At 46.9% G+C, this 23,113-nt stretch overlaps 1 protein-coding gene across 1 annotated transcript in view; it reads right to left on the reverse strand.

The window, feature by feature from the left end:
• The window catches only part of Zc3hav1 (zinc finger CCCH-type containing, antiviral 1), a 43,413-nt gene extending 22,787 nt beyond the window's left edge, over window positions 1-20,626 (reverse strand). The window contains exons 1-3 of the mRNA XM_041675549.1: window positions 19,920-20,626; window positions 5,208-5,343; window positions 89-341 (exon numbers count right to left, since the gene is read on the reverse strand). Of these exons, the coding sequence (XP_041531483.1) occupies window positions 89-341; window positions 5,208-5,343; window positions 19,920-20,227 (697 nt within the window). The 5' untranslated portion in view covers window positions 20,228-20,626. The remainder of the gene's footprint in view (window positions 1-88; window positions 342-5,207; window positions 5,344-19,919) is intronic.
• Window positions 20,627-23,113: the final 2,487 nt, after the last annotated feature.

The raw sequence follows: 23,113 nt of genomic DNA on the forward strand, positions 1-23,113 counted from the left end.
TGAAGCTGAGATTTTACAGGTAGATTTCTTTCCTTGTAAGTTCTGTGTATTTGAAAGTTCGCACAATTGAAAAAGGCAAAGGACACACCTCTCATGGCAGGGGGGTTCCTCCGAGAGTGCTTGTTGTTGCAGATGTCCTGGATGTTCTGGACCACATCAGAACTCAGCCCGTGCTCCTTCATGATGGCCAACACCTTCCTGTCCATCAGGTTATGAGACCTGAGGCAGTTGAGATAACCACAGTTGCCCCGGGTGAAGTGCTCGCAGATGTGGAGTCTCTCACACGGTTGCGGCTGCCCGCAGATCTGTTTCCGGCCCTCTCCTTTGTAGCTTTTGCATATCTACATGGGGAGAAGAACAATGAGCAAGAACACCTCACATCTGCCACACATGTTTAAACGCACAAGCCCCCTTTCGGTAAAAAGCAGAAAAACAATGGCCACACAGCCTATCTCTTTGATGAGATGGGTTCAACTGGTGACATATTGGGGACAGGAGAGATCCGCAAGCTAGCTAACAGATGACAGCGTGCATGGTGGTACATGCCTGTAGCCCAGCTCTCAGGAGGCTGGGGCAAGGAGGAGTACCAGGCTCAGTGCAAACCGGGCGGTGGTGGCGAATGCCTTTAATCCCAGCACTCAGGAGGCAGAGGCAGGCAGATCTCTGTGAGTTCAAGGCCAGCCTGGCTTACAAGAGCTAGTTCTAGGACAGGCTCCAAAGCAACACAGAAACCTTGTCTCGAGAAAAAAAAAAAACAAAACAAACCACCACCACCCCCAAAAAAAGAAAGAAAAAAAATAGTGCTGAATTTGATAATTCTTGGAGGAATCAAACTCAAATGGCAAGCTACGCACAGGACATCATAAAGGATGTCCTTCCAAAGGAGGAAGTCTAGTTTAGATTCTGACTTCTATGGTTGAAAGACATGTGTCTTACCTGCAGCTTTGGAATTCTGTCATTTGGTCTCTGATAGCCAGAGGAAGATCTTTTCAAATATCTGAGGGAATGGGTGTAGAGACAGCAGGAGGAGGAGGAAGAAGATAGGCAGACAGAGGAGATGGAGGCTGGGCCTCACTATGTAGCCCTAGTTGGCCTGGAACTTTCTGAGTACACCAGGCTGGCCTCAAACTCTTAAGAGGTTTCACCTGCCTCTGCCTGCCAGGTACTGGGAATTAAGGTGCACACACCCTTTTCCCCATTCATAACAGCAGCAAAATTACATTTCTGTAGTAGCAATGAAATAATTTTATGGTTAGGGGTCACCTCGACATGAGGAACTGTATTAAAGGGTCGCAGCGTTAGAAGGCTGAGAACCACCGCTCTCTATGCATTTGTGCACACAGCTCTATGGGATGGAGTTGCTGCGAAAGACGGAGATGCTGCAATGAAACCAGGCCAATGGCTGCAGGGCTGAGGGGTGGCCCTCGAAGAAGCCGGATGACCTCACAGCAGAGTGACCTCAGGGACCCAGCAACCCTCTAGTTTCTGTTTGTTTGTGAAGCAGAGTAAGTAACAAAATACAAGGCTGTCTTGTTGAGGCGAGTATTCGAACCATTGGATGAGGAGCCCAGGATGATTCGTGACAAACCTGAACTCGCAGGCATTTGGAAGTTGAAAATATTTGGTCTAAGAGGCTGTTTAAACTGGCTCTGTCCGGCTTGCTGGGAGGAGTCTGACTCCAGGAACAGCAAGAGAGCCACATGGGTAGCCTCTAACACCAGATGAGTGCACGTGACAACTACAGACTCTGCGTCTGGACCATAGCTCTCCAAGTGTGCTGTCTGGACCATAAGCACCTGGACACACATTAGAAATGCTAGCCTAGGAGCTGGGCTGTAGCTCAGCTGGTCGGGCGCTTGCCTGCTAAACACATGGCCCTGGGTTCAAACCCCGGTAGCAGGTACACTAAGCACATCTATAATATGAACCCTCAAGAAGTGGAGAGATGGGCTGGAGAGATGGCTCAGGGGTTAAGGGCATTGCCTGCTCTTCCAAAGGTCCTGAGTTCAATTCCCGGCAACCATATGGTGGCTCACAACCATCTGTAATGAGGTCTGGTGCCCTCTTCTGGTCTGCAGACAGAATATTGTATACATAATAAGTAAATAAATAAATATTTAAAAAAAAAAAAAGAAGTGGAGAGATAAGGTTGGTTTGAGGTCAGCCTGGGCTACGTGCAGTGATCTTGTCTCTAAAAAAACAAAACAATGGCCAGGTGAAGTGTACACCTTAATCCCAGCACTAGAGAGGCAGAGACAGGTAGATCTCTGGGAGTTCAAGCTACTCAAGTGAGAACTAAGACCCTGTCTCAAAAAATTACATATTCAAGAGCAGGGGTGCATAGTACACTGCCTATAACCCAAGCACATAGCAGCTAAGCCGTGAGAGCCAGGAGTTCAAGACTAGCCTAGGCTAGACAGCTGAATGAGTTTCAGGACATTTTGGGGTACAAAGAGGACAACTTGGGGCAGGCAGTACTCTCTTCCCATCATGTGGGGGCCAGGGACTGAACCCAGATCATCAGGCTTGGAGACAAGTTCCTTTATCCATAGAACCACCTTACTGTTCAACAACTAATTTTTAGGATAGGGAAGTGTGTCTTGTCCACTACTTGATTCAGTATTTAACAGAGTACCTGATACATGCTGGTTTTTGTTTTTATTTTTGTTTTTTGAGACAAGGTTTCTCTATGTAGCCCTAGTTTGTAGACAGAGGCTGCTTGTTCGTTTCCCGGCTGCCCAGATCTGAAATAATCACACTAAAACTTTATTAATTGCAACACTGTTTGGCCAACGACTCTAGCATATGCCTAGCTAGCTTTTACATCTTAAATTAACCCATTTCTATCAATCTGTGTATCGTCACGCGGTTCCGCGTCTATCTCCTGCAGTAGCTACATGGAGTCTCCCTGAATCCGCCTGCTTTCTCCTCCATCTGCTTGGAATTCCCATCTGGGCTGCAAAGCAGCTTCTTTATTAACCAACAGCGTTCGCAGCATACAGAGGGGAATCCCATATCACTGGCTAACCCGGAACTCACTTTGAAGACCAGGCTGGAACTCACAGAAATCTGCCCGGCACTTCTAAATCTTAAATCATAGAGGCGATGATGCCAGAAGGGTCTGGAACTCTGTCCAAGGTCACCGTGGTGGTGAAAGGCGGTGGTGAATGTCGCTAAAGGGACTGGGATTATCTAGGGAAGAGGGGAAAGGAGAGGGGAGGGAGAAAATAGGCAGACACGGGGGAAAGCATCCTAAGTACTTAAAGAACTGTTGGGAACTGTGGACCCCCAGACCCTGAATTTCCTGTGACCCCCCCCCCTCCGCCTGCCGGAGTGAACACCTTGTTTTCCTATGCTTGCAGCTGCTCTGAGCAAACAATCTGTCCTGCAGCTGCTGTGAGCACGAGACCCTTAGGAGTTCCTGATGGCAGGGGAGTGGTTTCTGGGGGGGGGGGGGGGGGCTTGCAGCTAGCTGAGAGTAAGGGTGTAGAAGGAGACCCGTGTCTCTGTGTGTCTGTTTCAATCTCCAGCCCCTTGCCCAACCAACTCACATGAACCGCGTAGCGCCTGGCGCGTAGAGCAGGCATAGCGCTACAAAGAACTCTAGAGCTGTGGCAGGGAAAAGTAGGTCCTCCCCAAAGAATTATCAAATTCATCACTGTTTTCCCTTACAGATCTTTCTTTTCAGTGCAGCGCTCTCGCACAATGCCCGATCTTCATAGCTGCTGAAGCTCAGCAGCCACCTCAAAAAAAAAAATAAAATCACCTGTTGATTTTGTTCCCCAAATGGTCGAATCCTTGAGGACTCTCCACTGGCTCTCTTGTCTAATCTAGCAGGAAAATCTGGTTTTCAACCTTCTGTGCAGCTTCTGCAGCCCTCCTACCCTTCTTCTTGTGTTTCTTTGCCTTCCTCTCTGTGCCAGGCTGGCACCGACTTTGTATTGTGAACACACGGAATGATTCTCACGAGGGTTATTCTCAGGACCTTGAGCAACATCTAGGGATGGTCTATAGGCCTATGCAGATGAGACGCGAATATCTACACTGTCTCCATCTTTCCTCCAGTCATAGAAGCACTTGGTAGTCGGTCATTCAGTCAAAAGCTAAATTTCTCGGCCTCCCTTTCAGCTAAAATGACCACATAATAAGCACTGGTCATTGAGATGTGAGCAGATGTGCTACCCATTACGTCCAGTTTCTTCAAGAGTAAACCGCTGCCTTCGGCTTCCCATCTACGGTCGCACTGACTGGTGGAATGCCACATCCTGATGACAACAGAGCCAACCTCCTAGCGTGAATCCCTAGAAGACAGTGTGGAACCCTCTGCCCCACTTATATCCCTGCCCGGATCTGGGCAAGACCCAGAGGCGGCACAGTTCTGCAACAGTCCAGACAGAAAGCACCTCAATCTCCTCTGGCCACTCAGTCTCTGTTCCACTTCTCTGTGACCCCTGGAGAGGGGGAGCAGCAAACAGCCCACCTGTAAACATGTCAGCACGGCTGTGCTCCAGGAGACTTCTTGTGCACTGGTGGCAGCCCAGGGTTTGGCCTCTGGGCTGTAACCTGCTGACCCTCGAAGAGGTTTTTTTTACCCCTTTTTATCAAGGGGGTAAAAAACTTAAAATAGGTTTTCTTCATTTTTAAAGAATTTTTTTTAAATGATTTACTTAACTTTATTTTTATGTGTATTGGCAGGAAGGTGTCAGATCCCCTGGAACGGGATTTACATAGTTGTGAACTGTCATGCAGGTGCTGGGAATTGAACCCAGGTCCTCTGAAAGTGCTCTTAACTGCTGAGTCATCTCTCTAGCCCCCTAAAGTATGTTTTCTTAATCACTGAGTTTAAGGTATAAGTCTCTTGTATAACAATACAACAAGTACCTCTATCTTTTCAACTTCAATCCAAAGGCCACCCTGATGTAAAGCATCAACCAATCCCACTATGACTGTCCTCAACCCATCCTGATCACAGTGGAACCCCTGGCACCTTAGGGGAGGAGGCATCCAGACCCAAATTTGTTGAGACAGGGTCTCAGCAGAAAGCCTTGACTGGACTGGAACTCACTTACAGAGACAAAGCTAGTCAAAGGCATATAGATCTGCCTGCCTCTGCCTCACAAGGCTGCTGGGATTAAAGGTGTGCATCACCATGGCTGGCTTGCTCATAGTACTCTTGCCTGCTACTTAACATGAGAATCAGGACCTACCTCAGGCATGAAAAAAGGGTCGCTCTGGACCAGGAGTACTGCCAGCTCCTCCTGGTTAAGCCCAGAAAGTTCATGGTTCTTCAGGACCTGGAAGTTCTGTTCCGAGAGAACTTCGTGAGAGTATTTGCAAAGGTTCCTGGAAAAGAAAGGGGGACAACTGTCAGTGTCTGTGCTTCACAGAAGAAAGGGGGACAACTGTCAGCGTCTGTACTCTACAGAAGAAAGGGGGACAACTGTCAGTGTCTGTACTCTACAGAAGAAAGGGGGACAACTGTCAGCATCTGTACCCTACAGAAGAAAGGGGGACAACTGTCAGTGTCTGTACTCTACAGAAGAAAGGGGGACAACTGTCAGCATCTGTACTCTACAGAAGAAAGGGGGACAACTGTCAGCATCTGTACTCTACAGAAGAAAGGGGGACAACTATCAGCGTCTGTGCTTCACAGAAGAAATGGAAGGGAAGGCAGCCACACCACAGACACACGCGACGGATGGAGAAGAAATGGAAGGAAAAGAGCCATAGACACACGCGATGGATGGCGGCCTGGGAGAGGGAGGAAGGCATCTTGAGTTCCAAAGTTCCAAAGGGGAAGAAGGGATTACCAAGATGATGAGGGTGGGGGCAGGCAAGGGCATTGGGAGAGGGGAACAAGCAAGAAAGACGGAAGCATGACAGCATGGATATATAAAAATGCCATAATGAAATTCATTGCTGCCAGGTGGTAGTGGCGTGCACCTTTAATCCTAGCACTTGGGAGCAGAGGCAGGTGGATCTCTGCCAGTTCAAGGCCAGCCAGGTCAACAGAGCAAATGCCAGGACAGTCAGGGTTGTTACACAGAAAAACCCTGTCTTTTTCTTTCTTTCTTTTTTTTTTGGTTTTTCGAGACAGGGTTTCTCTGTGGTTTTGGAGCCTGTCCTGGAACTAGCTCTGTAGATCAGGCTGGTCTCGAACTCACAGAGCTCCACCTGTCTCTGCCTCCCAAGTGCTGGGAATAAAGGAGTGCGCCACCACCGCCCGGCAAAAAACCCTGTCTTGAAAAACAAACAACACAGAAAAAATTTAAAAGAGTGGATTTCAGTGGAAGAGCACCTGTTTAGCATGTGTAAGGTAGATTTAAAAAAAAAAAGACTCCGTTTCACTTAGCAAAAATCAATAATGTATCCTTCAGTAATTAATATAATCAATCCTGCAGAAAAAAAATACAATTTTCCAAGGTACACTGGTCCAGCCAGATGGCACAATGGGTAAAGGTAATAAAGGTTTGCCAGCACCTGATGGCCTCAGTTTGACGGCACACAGACAAATATATACTTAAAACAAAAGAAATAACAAAACAAACAACAACAACAACAAAAAAGCAAAATCAAGGTCTCGCCATATAACATCAGCTGGCCTGGAACTTGAAATACAGACCAGGCTGGTCTCAAACTCATAGTCATTTGCATGCCTCTGCCTCAGAGTTTAAAAAAGGGGGGGGGGTGGCATATGATTTTATTTATTTTTTTAAATATTTATTTATTTATTATGTATACAATGTTCTGTCTGTGTGTATGTCTGCAGGCCAGAAGAGGGCACCAGACCTCATTACAGATGCTTGTGAGCCACCATGTGGTTGCTGGGAATTGAACTCAGGACCTCTGGAAGAGCAGGCAATGCTCTTAACCACTGAGCCATCTCTCCAGCCCCTGGTATATGATTTTAAACCCAGAACTTGAGAGGCATAAGAGCTTGAAGCTAGCCTGATCTATCTACATAGCTAGTTTCAGACCAGCCAGGGCCACAAAGAGAGACCCTGACTAAAACAAACACACAAAACCCCTAATAAGTCAGGCAGTGGTGCTCACATCTTTAATCCCAGAATTTTGGGAGGCAGGGGCAGGCGGATCTCTGTGAGTTCGAGGCCAGCCTGAGCTACAGAGTAGAGTGAGTTCCAGGACAGCAAGGGCTATTACACAGAGAAGCCCTGTCTCAAAAAGCCAAAACAAACAAACAAAAACCCAATAAATAAAATACTAATGATGATAACAATAATGATATATTTACCAAACAACTGAATCAGGAGGGGTACATAATTTACAAATTGATACATGCACACATAACCTCTGACCTTAACTGTTATAATCCTTCTTTTGCACACAGCTGTGAAAGAAGAAAAAACTGGCAAAGGAAGAGGAAACAGCATGTTCAGAAGCCACTGCCCACCAAGGAACAAACATCACCAAGAGGCTTACAGACTGATGGCCAACAGCCCTCGCTGCCCTGCCAGAGGACCGAGTTTGGTTCCCAGTACCCCCACCAGATGGCTCACTCTTAGAATCTCTATTGTGTTTTGACTAACCCATTCTGCTTTGGAACCAATGGTGATAATTTACATGTCCTTTACAACATAAACTATTAACACAATGATTTACGATGATGTTGAATCCTATTAAAAAACCTTTAATGAGCTTGACTACTTTTGTACACACACGTTATTCAGAGTGTCTCAATTTCTGTAAAATAGCACATAATTCTGTTACCTCTATAAACGATACTACATATTACCTGTGTAGTAACTGCACTAAAATATCTGGGTCTTGGGCAGAAACTAGCAGCTGTTTTATCCAGGGCTTATTTCAATTTTTATCTCTAACTAAAACTTTTCCTTTAATAATTGTCTTTCATTTCTAAATATTAAATATTACCACTATTATTTTTCAGTTGTTTATTCCTGGTAAACAGAATGCAAAATGATTTTATGGAATCTGGTGGGCTTTCACAAACATGAACATCCAGATGGAAATCATTCTTTAAGAATTAGTCTTGCCAGGTGGTGGTGGCGCACGCACGCCTTTAATCCCAGCGTTTGGGAGCCAGAGCAAGAGAAGTTTTGTGAATTTGAGGCCAGCGTGGTCTACAAAGCGAGTCCCAGGACAGCCAGGGCTACACAGAGAAACCCTGTGAAAGGAAAGAAGGAAGGAAGGAAGGAAGGAAGGAAGGAGAGAAAAAATTAGTCTTTAAAAGTCATTCACATGGGCTAGAGAAACAGCTCACCCAGTGAAGTCCGTGCATGTCTTGCATTTATGACAACCTGGTAGCTTGTGTGCAGTTCCAGCACCAGAGACGTGCACACAGGCAGACCCATCCCCAGGGCTCACTAGTCAGCTGACTCAGTCCCTTGATGAGTTCCAACACAGTGACCAAACCTGTCTCAACACCTAAGGAGGACGGACAGCACCCGAGGAATGATGCCCTACACAAGTATGCGTGCGCATGTGTGTGTACACACACAGGTCACTATCAGCAATGTTATTAAGCCTTCAGATGTAACAAAACCTTTAAAAAAAATTTACAGACACAACCCTGTTGGCCACTGAGCCCTTGAACTCCAACCAGCCCTCCCAAACACTTTGCTTCAAGGAAAGAAAGGGGAAGGGCTGCTGCTGGCCCCCCGTCCTGGCCATTTTCCCAGACACACCCTTCCCTAAGTTTCCCCACTGCTAACCTTGGCTTCCAGGGTGTTTCTGGCGCTCTTTGATAAGGGTGACCTGGCTCTGCTAACGTTTGGCTTCTGCTCTGTGGTTTCAGATAACTGCCCCCACCAGCCTCTACCCACCAAGAACCCTCAGCATCTGGACAGAAACTGCACCTTATCGCAGGCTCCCTGAGGCCACAGGGAGGATCTGAGGGGCCTGCTAAGCAGAAGAGCTTCTGAAGGTAACCCTTCTCCCGCCCCTCAACCCCCGCACCCTGTTACAGCTCTGCCAGAGGTGCAGGAGTCCCCTTACCTTCCATTCCCTTTAAGGCTCTTGTTGTTACAGATCTGAGCATAACCTAGCTACCCAGGGCCAGCACAGTGGCTCAGCGGGTAAAGTCACCTGCTCAGACACTCCCACAGACAGACAGGTTCCACCTCCTGACTCTGAGAGATGGACAACTGTTAAGTCGAAAAGAGTAAAGGAAGCCTCGCTTTTCTTTTGGGTCCAGCCCAGACATCCTGACCAGAGGCATGACAATGCGGTTCCCTCTGCTCGGAAGCCCACTCGAGGTATGGATTGTCTAAAAACAGGAGTCGAGTTGGGCTGGCTGCTGTTCTTGATGCTGTCCTTCTGATGGTTCCAGTTTTACTCTTCGTTTCTCATCTCCATCCTGGGGCAAACTACTATCCCCCAACCTCCAACAGGACTTCCACCTGCTGCATGTCTAGTCTGGATGTGGCTAGCGCCCCAACCCCAGCAGGCCCTGCTGTTTCCATTTCCCCACAGGCTCCAGGCATTCCCTCAGCTGCTTCTTACAGGTTTTTTGGCTTTTTTTTTTTAAGAATTATTTATTTATTATGCATACTGTTCTGCCTGCCTGCAGGCCAGAAGAGGGCACCAGATCTCATTCTAAGATGGTAGTGAGCCACCAGGTAGTTGCCAAGAATCGAACTTAGGTCCTCTGGAAGAGCCAAGGCTGAAGCCTCCTTCGGCTTTCCTCTCAACGATCCGCCCTACTTCCGGAGCCTGACACCCAGCCGAAAGCCAGGGACTGGTGTTTCCCAGGGCCTCTCAAAGTGCCCCTCCAACCAGAGTCGACAGGGAAATGCAACCTCTGGGTCCCATCCCAGATCTGCCAGTTGAGTCTTCAACTTGTAGCACGGAAAAGAATCGTCTCCATCGGAGGGTTTGTTAGGCTACTGAATGGCTGGCTCCCGAGCGATCCTGGAAGTAGTCATGGTTCCCTTCCCCACAGGGGACAATGGCTCTTGCAGGAGAGGGCTGATTAGAGCCTCAGGTGCTCCCAGCACCCAGACTGAAAAAGAGCTTGTTTACAACTCTGCATGAATTGCCCCGGACAAAACAAACATTTACAATGTGCGCTGGCTCCAGAGCAGATACACTAGAAGCAAAGGGCTACTCCAGTCGTAAGAAATGAAGGGTAACTTTGGAAAAGGAGCAAGGCCGGCCATGTCTCTAGCTTAACAATAAATGACCTTTTTCCTTTGCCTTCTATCCACAAGACAAAATGTTGCTTTAACCCACTCTCCCCAGCCGAGGGGCACGGCCTAAACAATCTAGCTCGGAAAATGGCTCTTAACCCAGGCAGCACGTGAACACCCACCGAGGGCTGCAGTGAATGATCTGACCCCAGCCACACCCGGAGACTGGTGAGAGGCCCCCCCAAGTGAGTCCAGTGTTTTCTGGGGCCAGGACTTGAGGGTTGGGCTTTTCCCCAGTCAATTCTGAATAAAGTTCCTGACTGGGTGTTCCCGTAAGTAAACATACCAGCTGCTCAACCAAAGATCACAGTAAAAGAAAACCAAGAGTCCTGGGTTTTGATGAGAACTACATTGAAATATTCTTTCCTTCCTCAGGGACCCCATGCGGCTGATAAACACTGAGATAACTGATTTGCATAGAAAACAGGAAATCGTGCACCATAATACAAGCCGGGTAGAAAAAGAACCAGGATGTGTGAAAGATGGTATCTGTGTTAGTATTCAGGCCTCTGTACTGACCTGCCCTTTGGGTCCTGATAGGATACATCACCTCCTATGAGGTCACCTCCTGTGCACAGTTGCTCACTAGGACCTCCTGTGCACAGTTGCTCACTAGGATGGAGTCAAACAGTTCAGCACAGCCAAGGCTATGCAGGGAGGGAAGGAGTGGGGTTAAATGGCTGTTTCCCACAGCCACATCACGGCAACACTCTGGGGGTAAAGGGAACCCAGGCAACTATCACAACATGGCAGCGCCTGAAGCTGCAACAAGAAGGGAGGTCAGAACACCCAGGCCCAGAGGGAGCTGAGAGACAGAGATCTGTGACCAAAGGTGAGACAAACTGGTACCAATTGGATCTCCTAGGGACGTGGAAAAATCCTCTCCCCCATGCCATGTCCAGCCTGGAGATTAGCTCAGGGGTTACACACTTGCCTAGCATGTGTGAAGTCCTGAGTTCTGTCCCCACTACAAAACAACAACAAAAAAACCCTCAAACAAGATCTCCATGCCTGTTTCATACCCTAACTAAATCTTTAAAAGTATAGGACTAGAGAGGCCACTCAGCACTCTCACAGGGGACTCCAATCTGGTTCCTAGCATCCACATTGAGCAGCTCAAAGCCACCAGTAACTCTAGTATCAAGGTATCTATCCAATACCTTCTTCTGGTCTCTGTGGGTTCACACACACACACACACCAAGAAACTGGCACCATTATTCTTTCCCAAGATACTTCAGTGTGCAGCCAGTCTCTCCCTACTCACAAATACCTGTCTTCCAAGCTGGTGGTATACCCCTACCCTAAACCTCCCCAGTCTCTGAGTTTCACTCCCCCCACCCCTCCCTTTTCTTTTCCTATAAAACCAGCCATTTTGGCTATGTGCCCTCTTGGCTCTTGTGGCCTCTTGGACCTCAGCGACTCTCTCCGCTATTCTCTTCCTGTCTCTTTCTGCCCTTCTCTTTCAGTCTCTCCAGATGCCTCAGGCTGTTCTCTCCCTCCTGTTCTTACAGTAAACCTCCTCCTCAACCGTCCTCATCCCTCATTCAGACAGATTTTGTCACTTCCTCAGCACTTCAGAATAAACAGTCACACTGCGTTTACATTGTCTTAGGGAGCACACATAAGCCAGGGATGGTCTTAAGCATGTGGGAGGATAGATATGTGGAGGTCACGTGTAAAAACCACACCATTCTATATTAGAGACTAGCGTACCGGAAGGCCCCCCAACTCAGGGACTCCGAGGGGTGACTGCATATGTTCATCATGTTCTGACGAGAGTGAGGGAGTCAAAATATTTGAAAACGAATTTCCCCATTCAGCCTGAGGGCGTGAGCGTCTAAAACACTAAATTCCCTTCTCTGAAAAGCTTAACAGTTACAGGCTTATGAAATGGTCGATTCTCTCCAACCAGCTCAGCTCCCCTGCTCCAATTTGGTTAAAGTGATGTCTGCCTTCTAAATGCTGGCATGGTGGCACACACCTGCAACCCCGGCACATGCCTGTAACCCAGGCACATGCCTGTAACCCAAGCACACATCTGCAACCCCAGCACTCAGGAAGACAGAGACAGGAGAATCAGAGGTTCAAGGTCACCCCTACTAAACTGAGTTCAAGGCCTGCCTGTTTCTTGGACCTAACATGCTTGGCCTCCCAGAATCTTTTCCTCCTCTTTCCTTTTCCAGACCCTGCCTACTCCAAAGTAACTTGTAGGTAAAGATCAAATTCCTGTTTGGAAGAAAACACCATCAGGGTTACAAAGCAAATAAATTCATGAAAAGAAAGCAAAGTTAGACTTAATGAAGGTGTTTTCTTCTTTTTATCCATCTCAGTATAACACAAAAGCACGAAGGATGTGTGGTTAAACTGCTGTGTGGAGCCCCAGTGGAGCGAGGGCTGGTGCACAGTACCTGCACATAAAATGCTTGTCGATGTTTGGACCTTTTTTTAATCATCGAGGTATTGCTTATATGGAGTTTCTTAGTTCATTTTTGCAGAACATTGCTGACACTGAATGTGAAGTCTGATGAAGTAAAATTAAAAAAAAATCATGAAACAAATCTAAAATAGATCAGATTCCAAAATGATTCTTCCGGCGTGCACCCTGCTTGGTCACCAGGTCGCAGAAAAGAGCAAACGTGCCTTGTGTGTGCCTGACTCTACAGACTGGAAGAACTTCCCAGGAAGGCTCCTCCCCAGTGCGTAAACCAAAACCACGTGCCCCTTGCTCAACTAAAACACGAGCTCTGCAAACACTCCGCCTGAAGGGAGCAAGGCAGGTCCCAGAGAGAGGCCGCACTGTGTGATGTCACTGAGAGCAAAGGGTCAGAATATGGGGGGGGGGGGGATATGGGGGAGGGAAAGAATCAGGCCTGAGGGCATTTTCTGGGGTGATGAAGTAAGTGTTCTGGATTTTGATAGCCGTAGTAGTTGCGCAACCATAAAACAAAACAAGTAAGCCAAGAATGTGCTTATTGATACGAAATAAAAAAATGGGTTTACATGGTGGTTCACAACCATCTGTAGTAAGACCTGGTGCCCTCTTTTGCCTTTCAGGGATACATGCAGGTAGAATGAAAAATGCTGTATACAAAATAAACTTAAAAAAAAAACAATTTAGTATCATCATCTCATAAAACTTAAGGTAGTTCTATAAGGAAGATGTGCACAAAGAAACAATAGAAATAGTCAAAGATTATAATTTAGTAGCAAAAGAATTAAAAACAATGTCCATTTTAATAATGAGGAAAGAAAGCTTTATGCCTTAATAAAGCAGAATAGTCCCCTCTAAAATCTGAGGTCTACAGCAAAGCTGAAGGTCCATATGAAATGCCTACACATAAAAATATATTTACTATATATACATGTATATATATGTATATGTATATATAGTAAGTCAAGCTGAAAATCTATTGAGTTTTCCCTCCTATTGTGACAAATTCTGCTCCATAATAACCAGGACAGTTATTAGGAACGTGAATTTCAAATATTCAAACTGCCCTATCTCAGAGTGGGAGACAGCAGCCCTGTTTTCCAGTTCCAGTCTACCAATTACTTCTCTCCTTAGGGTCTCCCTACACCCACGGAACTGACATCCTGAGGTAGTGAAGGCATCAGACCATATAAGCCTTTTCTTTCCCCTGTAGAAAGACGCAGGGAGACATATGTAGACTCAAGAAACGTGAGCGAGAATTCCATGGGCCCAAGGACCCCAAGCCTGGTGTAGGCACGGAGAAGGCGGTGTTACAGGTCTGAGTTGGGCATGATTCCTTGGTGCCATGTGGCCTTTTAAAACTAGGTAGGGATACAATCTGGCAAAGACCAGAACCAAGACCCATAAAAGCTCAAGGCAAAAAGAGAATAGGAAATAGAGTGGGTGAAACAAGCTGAGCAGACAAGAGCAAAGGAAGCAGGAAGAGCCATCCTTTGGGGACCCGAGAGGTTGATTTTTAAGTCCCCCTCGATGCCGATACCCATGTTAAATTCCCTGATGTAAAGGGTACAGCATTTACATGTAGCCGGCACACACCCTCCCTGAGATGGCTCACAAACCCCGATACAATGGAAATGCTATGTAAATACTTGTTCTAAGGGGATTGTTTGGAGAACAATGATTCCGTTTGTCCCCCTGCATATTTTCCATCAGCAGCTGACTGAATCTGCAAATTCAAGAGTTTACAAATACCCTAACCCAATCTCCTGTCGGTTTGTAGGCGTGGAAACAGGCAAAAGAATGGGACTGAAGGATGAACACAAATAGGCTCGGGCCTCTCAGGGCTCTTCATTACGTAAGAAACAAGCAAAAACTTTGAAAATACAGACCGTCCTTCTACATCCCTTCTACAATGTTATTGTGTGTGAGCATTAGTGTGTAACGTGCATGGGAGCGCAAGCATGCCAATTCGTGTAGAAACCAGAGGACGACTTTGTGGATTTCATCTCCTTCCTTCGGTGGATTCTGGGAACTGAATTCAGGTCACCAGGTTTGCAAGGCAAGCATTTTACGTCATGAGCCATTTCACAGGCCCCACACCTAGTCTAAGTGTCAGCACTGAATACTCTAAAAGCAGGAAAGAGCCCAGAAAAAAAAAAAAAAAAAAACACCCACGCTGACAGAAACCAGAGTCACAAGACAACCTTAAGACGATCTGTTCCAACCAGTTCAACAGAAATCACGCCTGCAAGGAGAGTAACTTGAGTTAATGGAAGATCTCGTGGCATACAGCTACTAGACAGTGGAGAAGCTAAAGAAGTCACACAAATAGGGTTGGTTGTCACTTCTGTCAGCTACAAGGTACAGTGGCCTTCAGGGGAAAAAAAAAATGGAAAGACCTCTATTCCTGCTCCATCTGATGAAGGTAAGGTTCTTATTTTAGGTTTATTTATCTTTTATCTTATCTATGAATAATTTGCCTACACATATGTATGTGCACCCCATGCATACCTGTGGAGCCAGAAGAGGGGGTGAGATCCCACAAAACTGGGGACACAAATGGTTTGGGGCTGCCATCCTGATGATGGAAACAGAACCCAAGAAGAGTAGAAAGTGCTTTTAACTGCTGAGCCACCTTTCCAGATGACGTGCCTGTAATACCAGTACCCAAGACGCTGAAGCAGGGGGATTTTCTTGAGTTTGAGGCCAGCATGCACAACCTAGCAAGGCGCTGTCTTATAAAAAAAAAAAAAAAAAAAAAGGAAAAAAAACCAAATCCACATGTCTGTGCTGAACTTCACGTGTGCTCTACGGTACACACATGAACTTCACGTGTGCTCTGCGGTACACACATAAGCCCCTACACACACTGGTGGCGCACGCCTTTAATCCCAGCACTCGGGAGGCAGAGGCAGGCGGATCTCTGTGAGTTCGAGACCAGCCTGGTCTACAAGAGCTAGTTCCAGGACAGGCTCCAAAACCACAGAGAAACCCTGTCTCGAAAAACCAAAAAAAAAAAAAAAAAAAAAAAAACAATAATAATGATGTTAAAATACTCTTTAAAAGGGAAGGATTTGTGGGGCGGTGGGTGGCACAGGCGTTTAATCCCAGCACTTGGAGGCAGAAACAGGCCTGGTCTGCGGACCTCTCAGGAGCTATGATGAAGACTAATTTAGCCATCGTCTCTACGGTGCTTCTTGCATAATTAGTGTCTGTGTCACACCTGGGACTGGAATTTCAGGTTTGGGAATATCATGTCAGCAGAGCAAACAGAAATGTCCAAACTTGAGCGCCCAAACAAGGCTTCACTGCCTACCTAGGGAAGACCTGTTGTCAACTAAAATGTATAGCCAGAAGCACTACAAAAGGGAAGGCAGGGACACCAGGTCGGGAGAATTTCTATCTATAAATAAAGGTACTACAGAGAAAGTATCCTAAGACCAGCAAAAATGCAAATTACACTACAAGATACAAATACAGTATGTCATTGTGGGTATTAATGGCTAGCTGGCCCCATTAGCCAGAATCACTCATGCATGTCAGGTTTTAGAAGACAAAATTCTCTAAGAGTTGCTAAAGGGAAAAAAACTACAAAACAAACTTGGTGGGATTTTTTGTTTTTGTTTTTAAAGTTGACTAGACTTTGAGGAGAGTCTAGGCCTGAAGAAATGGCTGCGTAGTTTTGAGCACTGGCTGCTCTTCCAGAGGACCTGAGCCACCCCATGGTGGCTACAGTGGGGGGGGGGCGGGGTTGATTCTTTCTTCCATCCTCAGAGGGTACCAGGCACAAGGAAGCAGTGGGCCTGCAGGCAAAACACCCCCACACATAAATAAGCACACTCTGGCCGGGTATGGTGGTGCACGCCTTTACTCCCAGCACACTCTGGAGGCAGAGGCAGATGGATCTTTGTCAGCTTGGGGCCAGCCCGGTCTACACAAGCAAGTTCCAAGAAGAAACACTGCTCCCCCCATAATGAGTTCTCTGGAGAGTCTATCCCTACCCAAACTTGAACAGACAAAATAATCCCTCTATCATATATAATTTTTCAAAATACAGCAATGTGCCGCTTCTGAGCCAGCCTGTGAACTTAAAGTGGTTGTTTCAAACCAGACAAAAATAATAATAACAAAACTCATGGGGCTGGAAAGATGGCTCAGGGGTGAAGAACACTGGCTGTTCTCCCAGGACCTGGGCTCAATTCCCAGCACCCACATGGCCAATCACAACTGCCTGTAACTCTGGTTCTAAGGGACCCTAAAACCCATAGCAAAACACTACTGCCCATAAAATAAAAATAAAAACAAAATTCATAAAACTAAAAATTCTAAACATGTGTGCAACAAAGTGAAATGGCAGTTCTAAAAACATACTGGCTATGTATCAAAGTAATTACAGATTATGTCTATTTATTCAGAAAAAAACAAGTTAGACTAGTAAGGCAATCAGGAGACTTTGACTATCAAATTACCTGATAATAATAAAATAATTGTTGGGGGGGCTGAGGATGTAGTTGCTCTGGTAAAGTGTTTTGTTAACATGCACAAGGTCCTGAGTTGAGGCTCCAGCACCTCATTTACCCGCTCTGGTTGTGCCAACTATGTATTCCCAGCACTTATGTGGAGGTATGAGGACCAAAAGTTCAAGGTATTTTTGGCCTAAGGAAGAGTTCTAAACCAACCTGGAACATAATGAGACCCTGTTTTAAGGGAGGGAGACCAAGACTTGTTTTCTTGACGTAGTTGTGGCTGTCCTAAAACTTGCTTTGTAGACCAGGTTGGCCTTGAACCTGGTCTCCAAAAGATTCCTCTACCTCTGCCTCCCACATGCTGGGATTGAAGGCACGTGCCACCACCAATGCTAAAGACATTTTTTTTTCTTAAAAATGACCATTATACCGTGAGAATACTAATAAAACATAGTCCTCGTCTGTTAGAGATACTTAATACTTAGGAAGTATCGCTGGGATTTGCTTTAATGTAAATCACTGGGGCTGGGGATGGAGATAAGAATACTAGACACAAGACAGGCCATATTTTGTTTGTTTGGTTTTTTTTTTTTTTTTTGGTTTTTCGAGACAGGGTTTCTCTGTGGCTTTGGAGCCTGTCCTGGAACTAGCTCTGTACACCAGGCTGGTCTCGAACTCACAGAAATCAGCCTGCCTCTGCCTCCCGAGTGCTGGGATTAAAGGCATGTGCCACCATCGCCAAGCGAAAGGCCATATTTTGAAAACTGTTGAATCAAAACGATGGGTACATGGAGGCTCAGCTGTCTCCCCTCTCCTTTTATTTATTTATGTTGGTTTTATGTTTTGTTTTGCTTTTCGAGACAGGGTTTCTCTGTAAAACAGCTCTGGTTGTCCAAACTCACAGAGATCTGCCTGCCTCTGCTCCCCTCCCCCCTTCCCCAAGGCCAGCATTAAAGGTGTGCGCCACCTATGGATAGGCTGAGAACTGGAGAGAAACACTGAAACGTGTAAAACTAAAAGCCAACAGTACAGAAGAAATTCTCAGAACAGGCAAGGACAAGAGAAAAGACTCACAAAGGGTCTAACCCTGTTGCCATTCGGCACAGTGCTAGAATGTTCTTCCTTTTCTACCTCTAACCACTTCCCTTCCTTTTCACTCAGTGATTTCTTCAGTTGCAAGCAACTTCGATGCCTTTGTGCTAAACCTAACTTCCTGTAAGTCAGAAAGGCTTTCACACTGTTGCATCATAACATAAAACATTTAAATAAAAAATTAAATATTTGAAGCACCTCTTCAAATATCCAATGAGCCAAATGAATTCTTGCTCCAATTTAAAAAATATTGCTCCATCCATTGAAAACCTTCCTCCTTTGTATGCTTTGATAAACACACACTGGAGGTAACTGAAGTTTTGATTAGTAAATGGATAATAAAAAGTTTGATGATCATGCTGTTTCCAAAACAGGGCAACATTCAGTTTTTTAAAGTGTGCAAAATCCTCTACCCAGAAAAAAATAACCGAGTAGAAGTGTGGGCCTGAAGGGAAAGACCTGCAATCTCAACCTCTTGGGAGTATAACAGGAGAAACCCAAGTTCAAGGGCTATGGAACAAATTCGAGGCCAGCCCGGGCAAGTTAATCAGACTCTGGCTCGAAAAGACTAAGGTTTCAGTGGTGGGGCGCTTGCCTAGCATGCAGGAGGCCTTACTATATCCATCTTCAGTACTACCACCACCACCACCACACACACACACACACACACACACAAAAAGTTTTGGGGGGAAAAAATAGCATTAGAACTATTCATTACCTCTGCAACACTCAGAAGTGCGATCCGGAAGAGGAAAGGGCAGAAGGGATGAAAAATTATATAAACTGGACAAAAGTCGAGAGTAAGGTTGGAGAGCCTGTTTGGAAAGAGTTTGGCCCATGTGACCAGGGCACTGGTTTCCCAGACGCGGGAGATGGAGACGCTGGATTCATAGCACAGGCCTTCGCAGGGGAGGGATGTGTGTTTTGAAGCTGTCTGGGGAAATAACGACAGAGGAACCCAAGCGAGTGATCCCTCTCAGAGAAATTTGGAGACAAAATTTGGAAGACAGCTAAATAAAAGACTTGATTTAAGCCTTGGAAACGCCTACAGTTACTTAGGAAGCAAAAAGAAATCAAGTATGAACAGAAGCAGCTGCCTGAGACGTTAAACCACACTTTAGTGCAGTTTGAGAGAATGGGTCGCAAGAAAGGGTTGGTCACTTGTGTGGACCACCACGCAGGGTAGGCAGGGAAGAGTGGAGGCCACTACATCTTTGGTAGTCTCAAGGAGGGGCATTCTAGCCAGGTAGTAAGAGGGAAACGTGGAGAGTCTAGGAGTGGAGGGCCACAGCGGGCCCGGGGTTGGTGCACCAGAGACACACGAAGAGTGCGCAGCACCGCTGAGGTAAACACAACAGGCCGGGATAGCAAGGAGGGAAAAAGGTGGAGGAGAAGTCTAGTCTCTGCCAGGCAATAGCGCTTTAGCCCAGGTCAGCGGTTCTCAACCTGGGGGTCATCGACCCTTTCACAAGACTCGCCTAAAACCGTCGGAAAACACTGTTGTTTGCATTACGATTCATAGCAGTAGCAAAATTACAGTTATGAAGTGGCAACGGAAATAATTTCATGATGGGGGGCGGTCACCACAACGTAAGGAACAGCATTAAAGGGTCGCAACATTAGGAATGTTGGGAACGACTAACCTCGGGGTCTTAAAGAGCAAAAGGGAGAGAGGGAAAGAGGAGTAAGCGACATCCTCCCCCAGGAAGCAGCCCCACCGTCCCCGGACAGACGGGCTCCCCCAGTCCCGGTGCACTCACCGCGGAGAGTGTGAATAGTGGCACCGGCCCAGCAGGTTGAGCTTGCAGAGGTGCAGGCTGTCGCAGGGTCTCTGGCAGATCTTGCGACGGCAGACGCGGGCTCGGGTGGTAGCCACCACCGACCGAGTGATCCCGGCCTGGCCTCCGATCTCCAATAGCACGAAGCGATCCGGCCCCGCCGCCTCCAGCAGCTCGCAGAGCTGCGCCTCGGGGAGCGCGATCTCATCGAGCAATTTCTCCAGGGTCATGCGGCCCCCGTGGGCGCACAGGATCTTGGTGATGAAGCAGCACACCCCGGGGTCGGCCATGGCGCGCTATGGCTGCCGCTGCTCTGGCCGCAGCGCGGGACACCGCTTCGCCGAGAATCGAAACTTACGGGCGGCCCCAGGGGCGGACGCGGGCGGTGCCGTTTGCGGAGCAGAGCGGTTTCGCTTTCCAGCTCCGGCGGTGGCGTCGCGGCCCTACCTCACCAGGAAGGTCCAGGGGTCAGATTTAGAGTCCCCCGCACGGGAGAGTGAATGGGAAGAAAGAGAGGCTGCGCAGGTGGGTCTGCAGGCGCGACGACACCCTCGGGTCCGGGCTAGACGTAAGATCCCCACAGCCCGGGACCGCGAGGCTGCTACCAGGAAGAGAGGAAGTAAAGATGTTCTCGGGACTCGGGTGGAGTTTTGATAAGCCTGAGGCGAGTGACGCATCCTGGGGGGCGCACTGGCGGCGTCCTCAAGTCAGCCCCACCCAGACCCGGAAAGAGCTGCTCCTGGTGAGCGCTTCCTCCAAGCTGGGCGCTCTGCCGCCGCCGTCAGTTCTCGCAGCCACCCTAGGACGCGGATATTAACTGAACTTGCACCTGCGGAAATAACTTGATCTAACAGGTGGAGCTCGGACGACACCGAGTTTCTCAAAAGTCTGTTCGGGGCCTGATCGCGCGGCACCAGGTCTGGGACTATTAAGCACTTTTACGTACTACCGAGCCTCTCTTAGAGAGCGGTGATTGTTACTCTCCCTCGTTCCTGGCCTTCCTAACTAAAATCGCCAATTTTGCTGCCCCAAGTCAACTGCTTAATCATCCCTGACAAGAAGCCACAATCGGGCATGCTTAGAACATCCCCAAATATCCTCCTCCCCCGCTTGGAATAAAGATGATTTTAAATCATCTTTTAAAATGCCGTAGAGGCAGAAAGAAATATTTCCTAGATTTCCACTGAGGAAAGCAAAGGCTAACGAAATTAATCCCCCAGGGAGTTTCCAGAAGAGTCAGCTGTTCCAGGCCAATAGCATAAAAAAAGCTCAATATATCCTTCCAGACTCTCCTGTTGAAATGCAAAAAATACCTGTCTGCCTTCCGCCTTCCGCTCCCCCCACCTTTTATTTAGGACAATTGTCTTTTCTTGGATTCATCTATAGTCTTGGCTAATTTGCAGGCTCCTAAAATACTAGATCCAAATTGGGAAAGAAAAGGGATTTTCCCTTCAGCGCTTCGAAGTGAATGAAAGGATAGGATCACTGATCAGGTAGGAAAGAAACTTTTTTTTTTTTTTTTAAATTAGCAGACTTGGTACAGGAGGAAAAGTGTGAGTCCTGTAAGCCTGAGATGCATGGGTGCCTGCGTGCACGCGCACACACACACACACACACACACACACACGAAACACTAAAATAATATTGACAGCTTGGTATGGTGATTACTTGCCTGTAATACAACATTTGATCCCCCCTGAGCCCCCTACATGCTGGAAGGGAGAGTTTTCTTCTGCAAGTCGCCCTCTAATCAATCAATCTCTCTCTCTCTCTCTCTCTCTCTCTCTCTCTCCCTCCCTCCCCCCTCCCTCCCAATAAATGTAATTCAAATTTTGAAACCAAATCAGTAAGAAATAAATTCCTTCAAATTCTTCCAGAAACTTGAATGAGAACCACTCTGGGCGTGGCTGTTCGCAGTCGTGCACACCCTGACTCCCTGGAACAGTTATTTGGTATGAAAAGTAACCCAGCCTGGGGCCCCTGGCTACTTGTTGATTCTCGCTTCTGAAGTCATCTTTTTAATCCACTTGGCCTTATTTTCTGTCTGACGGGTTTCCAGAGACTGTTCTTACAAACAAAGTAAGATCAATGTGTTTACTGACTGTCTTCGGTGTAATCCTTACAATGGTAACTCTAAAGACACAGAAATGAAAGGGACAACTTTGCTCTCAGAGGACATCGCTACCCAGCTTTGAAACCAGCAGTCCCACCCCCTTAGACACTATGAGCAGGTGCCATGAAGGAGCAAATCACTCCTGTGAGTGGATGAGCAACTGGGCAAAGGCAATATTAAAGATGAGTCTTTTCCATCAAATACATCAAAAACTTGTGCTTAAGACAAGGAATTAAAATATTATCTTTTTTACCCCTATCTTGTAAGAAAGACTTCTATGATTTTTTTTTAAAGCAAAAATCAAAATATCCGATTCAATATAAAACCTTTATTTGCACAAAAGCCCCTCTGCATTCGTGGACCTCAAGTTACTGGAGTGGAGAAAAACTCCTTCCTTCTCTGCTTCATTTTCTTTTCTAAGGTTTCCTTTAAGGCTAGACAATCAAATAAGACTGTGAGGTAGGGGACTGCTGAGAAGTCAAGAACAATGGCAGTGGGTTTTTGATTCTACTGCACGTACTGGCTTTGGGGGAGCCTAGGCAGTTTGGATGCTCACCTTACTAGACCTGGATGGAGGTGGGTGGTCCTTGGACTTCCCACTGGGCAGGGAACCCTGATAGCTCTATGGGCTGACAAGGGAGGGGAACTTGATTGGGGGAGGGGGAGGGAAATAGGAGGAGGTGGCAGGGAAGAGACAGAAATCTTTAATAAATAAATAAACGGAAAAAAATAAAACTAATATATATATATATATATATATGTTATAAATAAATCAACCAGGCAGCAAGCAAAAAAAAAAAAAAAGACTGTGAGGTAGGACCCAAGCATAGAGGTGAGGGACACAGAATGACATATAAAACCCAAGTAGCCAGGCTACTAGCACGTACAATTATTTATTTATTGAGACAGAGTTTCTCTGTAGCTCTGGAGCCTGTCCTGATCTAGCTCTTGTAGACCAGGCTGGCCTCGAGATCCACCTGCCTCTGCCTCCCGAGTGCTGGGATTAAAGGCGTGCGCCACCACTGCCCAGCTTCTAGCACACACTTTTAATCCCAGCACTCTG

The sequence above is a fragment of the Microtus oregoni genome, unplaced genomic scaffold, assembly GCF_018167655.1.
Source record: "Microtus oregoni isolate MIOR12 unplaced genomic scaffold, Mior012 000026F_ref0000081, whole genome shotgun sequence".
Taxonomy (NCBI): Eukaryota; Metazoa; Chordata; class Mammalia; order Rodentia; family Cricetidae; genus Microtus; species Microtus oregoni.